The sequence below is a fragment of the Gavialis gangeticus genome, unplaced genomic scaffold (assembly GCF_001723915.1).
Source record: "Gavialis gangeticus isolate Ggan-Ray unplaced genomic scaffold, GavGan_comp1, whole genome shotgun sequence".
Classification (NCBI taxonomy): domain Eukaryota; kingdom Metazoa; phylum Chordata; order Crocodylia; family Gavialidae; genus Gavialis; species Gavialis gangeticus.
Window position 1 is genome coordinate 136,016,602 of NW_017729025.1, and position 5,362 is coordinate 136,021,963.

A 5,362-nucleotide genomic window follows, 5' to 3' on the forward strand; every position below is an offset into this window, starting at 1 on the left:
CTTCCGAGGTCCTTTCCAGCCCTAATGTCTATGAAATCTTAAAGTTAATTGTGTGTTTAAAGCCTTGCATGAACCAGGGCCAAAAGTAATCTGTGGGACTGACCAATATCTGCCGTCAGTGAAAATGGTCCTCATTCTTTTTTCCAGGTAAAATATATTTAAACGGTTATTACTATTTTGTTCAGCCAAGAATTTTGACTTTAGAGATGGGTATGCAAGCATGAAAAGGGAAACACTTACTTTCTTTAAGAAATCTTACTCCCTGACATCAGCAAAACCTCTCCCTGGATTGATAGCCCCATAGGAAGTCTCTGCCATTTTGATTGCTGAATGGCAGCATACAGAGTGTGAAGCTGCATCTGTATAAGTGCTTCAGTCAGTGCCTAACTAGGTAAATGATGAGACCTTTTGGAAATGCCACCTCCTCAGATTTTTGGAAAACAGGTTCCTTCTCCCCTTTATAGTCAGGTAGGTCCTGGAGGCATTGTATTCCTTTTGTATACAAATGTTCCTGCTGAGTAATAGAGATCTAGGTTCCCTCGAGTGTGTGGCTACATGCTTTGATTTAGCACTGCATGTGGCGGATATACAGAACAAAGTCAAAATGAAGCTGCAAGTGTTTGACCCTGTGTGTATAAGTATGTAGCAGTTATTCTTGAGGGAAATGTATATTCCAATGCCTAGATGGCTGTTTCTATTCTTGTGTGATTTATACTTGATTTATAGTTGAATAATCTAAACTGTTACAAGAATTACAGATGTATTGCACCCAGAGGCATAACTAACAATGTTGGCACCCTGGTCAGAGATGACAGAAAGTGTGTGGGGGTGCCCTCTGTAATTCAGTACCCAGGGCTGGTGCCACACTCAACTGCCTTCAGTTATCCTACTGATCACACCTGCAAATAAGTAGCATCCAATTAATCTGGTAGCAACCAACTCCTGGCAGATTCTCACTGCTTTGTTCTTTGAATATGCTAGTTCTGAGTTAAATAGCCTTTGAATATTAAGACATAGATGAAGAACCAATATTACCATAGACCTGCCAGCACCTTCCTATCCTCCCCCTTCCCACAGGTAGCTCCCATGCAAGTCCCAGTGTCCATACCTCCATGCAGGGACTAAAGAACCAGGACTGTCAAGACATGAGTTACAGCCACTGTTAAATGTGCTTTATGGTCATGAGTTGGAGTGATATTGGAGAACAGCTCTGCTGCGTGATGTTTTCCAAAGTGGATATGCACTCTTTGTCTTTTAGTTTCCTGCTTTATGGAAGGAATATGATGGCTTTCCAAGAGTAACTGCTTTGGTGGAGAAATGGATCGCAAAAGATGTGGATCACTGGCTAAGTCTCTGATTAGAGATATAAGTATATTTCCTTATGGCTCAAAATTAATATGTAATTTCAATCTCTGTTTCATTGTTATCAGCCAAGTGGAAAAGGTCCACGTCTACCTGAAGTATATTGTGTCATCAGCCGACTGGGTTGCTTTGATTTATTTTCTAAGGTAAGATTTTTCTTTTCAACAGTGCACTGATTATACACTGAGAAATATCCATATTAATGAACCAAATGAGAATGACTTAACTGGATGGACAATAATAATATGTTACAATTGTTGTTTTGGATATTTTGTCTCTATTATTGGGATCATCAAAGAATGTATTATTGCTTCTGTGTCTGAAGCAAATTTCGATTTGAAAAACATCTGGGTGTCTGTATGAATTGGCTGCCTGAGGTTTTTTTTTCCCCATTGTTTTCTAAAACCATTCTCTGTTGAGCTGTAATTCTTGGCATTTAGGTTTGAATGATTGGCCAGTACCACTTTTACTCCAAAACCCCTGTAGAGTAATGGGGTTAAGAATCAAGATTATTCACTTAGTGGATTCTATGTATCCTATTCCATTGGAAATTTTCATGTCAAGACATTAAGAAAGTGTTAATGATGATTATTTAATTAAAACCTACGTCAGTGACTCCAAAATTACATCATATGCTAAACTAGTTTACTTAAAGAATAACTTGACACAGGAATTGTCAGACAATAAACAGCTTATTGTATGATTAAATCCTGAAGCAGGGTTGAGGTATTTGGGAGCCAGAGAAACAGGTGACTGGGAGTCAATTCCACCATCATAAACATTATTCTTATAGAAGACAAAAATATAATCAAATATAACAAAACATTAAAATATTTTTCTTGATTGATTTGAATTTAAACTATCCCTTCGGCTGCCAACTTACTGCCTCTGATGGAGTGTCCTGCATAATTTCAGGAAGCATTTTACTGGAATACAGTTACACCAGGCAGGATTTTAGTGCAATTTTCAGAGGACAGTGATAGTTCTGGCTTTGAGTGGCTTTCATTCTCTTCCACCTCCCCTTTACCCTGGTTAGTACATTATGATTGTGACTTTTCATATCTTTGAGATAAAGTGCTATGTAAATGATGTCTTCTTTTACAAGAGACTTTTCGATTTGACATCTCGAAGTAAGGAAATTTCATGGCACTCCTAACCATTTTTTCTTTTTTCAACTGAGAAATTTGGAGCATGAGAGGTTAATTTTTGCAATAATATCACAATATCTTACATTGTTCACTGAACCTAATCCTCACACAGAATATTTTCCAGTGCATAAGACACCCCCTTCAAAAAGAATACAGTTGTGGAAGAAAAAGTTTCTAATATTAATGAGATTGAATGTTGGTTCACTCTTTTTTTCATAACAATTTCAATTATTTTTTGTTGCATACATTTTTTGTATGCATGCATCTTAATTGTAGACCTTTTCGCAGGGAAAAATGCTGCTTATACATAAAACAATATGACATATCCCATAGAAGCATGTTTTTAGGTTTTGAATAAAAATTCTGATTCATGCTAGTCAGAATTTAAGAAAACACAATTTAACAGTTAATTTCAGTTCTGCTTGTAATAGGTAAGTCCTGAAACTCAATGTTTGTTAAAATAGTTTTTAGATATAATTTTCATCAGAATAAAAATATGTGAAAGTGAAGGAGCATCATGCTGGGATAAGAGGATATATAGCTCTCAAGGAGGTCTGGAAAGCTAATGAGAGATGGGCAGATATCTTCAAGTTCCTCTTTCTCTTTGATGTTGCTACCTAACATCGATAATGTCCTCATTCGCTGAGATTTTTGTTGTGGGGAAAGGCTGAAGCAGATCATACAAAATTGCGAATGTAACTACCTTGGTTCCAGGACAGTAGCCAAGAATATCAGTTATGCTGAAGGCCTGAAGTGTGTGCAAGGAAAGCCCATGGCAGAAAAAACAGCGATAGGCCAGAAAACTGCAAAAAGTTGTGTGTACCTACTTGCAACCTAGTCTGCATGTATGCATGTTGCAAAGGCACTTGGCCTTGCAACCCTATGATTTTAGATATGGCAAGAAGTCCATTTTTGGAGAAAGCTGGTACTTGTGTATCATTATGTATGCATCAGTTAGTAGCTGGCTAAAAACTGCAGCTGAACTATCAGTTTCCTGTTCCTCAGCCTGATTCTTTTCTCACTTGCCCCACTAACTGGTGTAATTCCACTGGCTTCCCTGGTGATCACAGAAAGTGATTGGGATAACACTGGTGTTGTTAGGTTGTTGAGCTCAAACCTAAAGTTGATAGTCCTCAAAAAGATAGGCTGAGCCCACTGTTAGGAGTACAGTAGAGCTGCTTTTATCCCTGAACCAGCATGACTATTGGAACCAGGTCCTACAAAAGCCTTAACTGAAGATTGCAGAGAGCAGATCCACCAGGTGTTGATCAACTCTTGCAAGAACTGAGCTCCTGAACTCCTGACACTAGGGAGAACTGAGAGTACTATAGCCCTGATTTGACAAAGCTCTTAAGCACATGCTTAATATTCAGCATTTGCAGAAAGGCTCTCACATGAAAAAAGAAGAGTTGAATCCATATGATACCAATCTGCAAGAGAGTTTGTTAAGATGGACGTGAAGTTTCTTAAGAGGCCAGAGCATCTCTTTGTCTTGGTTTGTACAAGAAAAAATGGCCCAAATGGTAAAACTGACAGCAAAGAGGAAAGCGATCGGTGTGATGCACTTTGCAGAGGTAGACAAAACAAGGAGCTGTTGTCTCTGTATAAAAATGTGACGAGAGGGAGACTGCTGAGATCTTCAGCCTTGGACATTATTGAACAGAGAAGCAGAAGGAATCCTTTGTTTTAGATATCTTAGCATCTTATTTTTGATTTTCCACATTGTTCTTATTCTCCTTGGAGTCCTTTTTCTCTTCAGTGAGTGCTGTGACATGTAATGTCCAGGGCAGAATCCAGAAGCACAGACTTCCTTTTTTCCAAATTCAGCTAGTGCATTTGGTCTTGGTTTCAGCAGCTATTTTTCCCCATAATTGGACTCATGAGGCAAATATTCATTTGCCTTATAAAAAAACAGTAATATACTTAATTACTGGTACGACAAAGGCCATCAGGATTGGGGTTCTGTTGCATTAAGCTGTACAGAAACATAAGACAACACAGTCCTTTCCCCCAAAGGGCATTCAATTTATTTTTATCTAACTTAAACATATGTGATTTATACTTCACAGCTAATGTTAGCAATGTAAAGCATCACATAATACCGAAGAGAAAGGAGATAAGTTTGGCAGCAACACAAGGGCTTACACTGGAGATACTAAAGAATGGGGGAATATTATCTCATCGACACTTTTTAGTAACTGGGCTGGCCCCTGGTAAAGGGCTTTCTTATATTGGCATGAGAGGTTATGGCCCACCAAGCTGCAGTAATGGTGAAATTAATGTAAACGTATATGAGCATCTGCCACTCTCCTTGCCTTCAGTTGGAGGTGGAACTGCTTGGCCATTTATTAGAATCAGACCTTTACTATATTGTAAAGAGGAAGAGGAGGCTACACTCCAGTTAGTCCATTGGTTTTGTGTCCTTTAGTTGTTATTGTAACTCACCAGCTTGTATTCAAGTCTCCTTGTACTTAAGTTCTCTTTCAATGAAAAGCATTTCCAACAGAAACAAGGGAAGCAGCCTGGCTGAGACCCACTAGTTATTGCATGGTCTTTTGCTCTTGAGTGGTAGTTAAATAATCAGTCTTCCAGGTCAAACCACTAACTGCTTTTGAAGCATACTTCCCCCCTTCTTTAGGCTTATCATCCACATATTCTATCTACTGAGGGAAAGCTTAGCTGTGGCCTAATTTATGTTGGCTCATGCAACCAAAAGGAGAAGGGGGAAAATATAATAATCCTCTGAATCTTTAAGGAGTTCCATCTGCTTGCTATAAGACAGGATTACCTGTTCTGTATCATGGAAAATTACCTTAATGCAGACACCCAGTGAAAACAGTAGGGCATGTTTC

General features: G+C 38.6%; 1 protein-coding gene across 3 annotated transcripts in view; it reads left to right on the forward strand.

Annotated features, from left to right (window-relative positions):
- Positions 1-5,362, forward strand: part of ST5 (suppression of tumorigenicity 5) — a 303,619-nt gene that overhangs the window by 212,137 nt on the left and 86,120 nt on the right. For all 3 annotated transcript variants that reach the window (XM_019519607.1, XM_019519609.1, XM_019519608.1), the window contains one exon: positions 1,431-1,508. In XM_019519607.1, the coding sequence (XP_019375152.1) occupies positions 1,431-1,508 (78 nt within the window). The remainder of the gene's footprint in view (positions 1-1,430; positions 1,509-5,362) is intronic.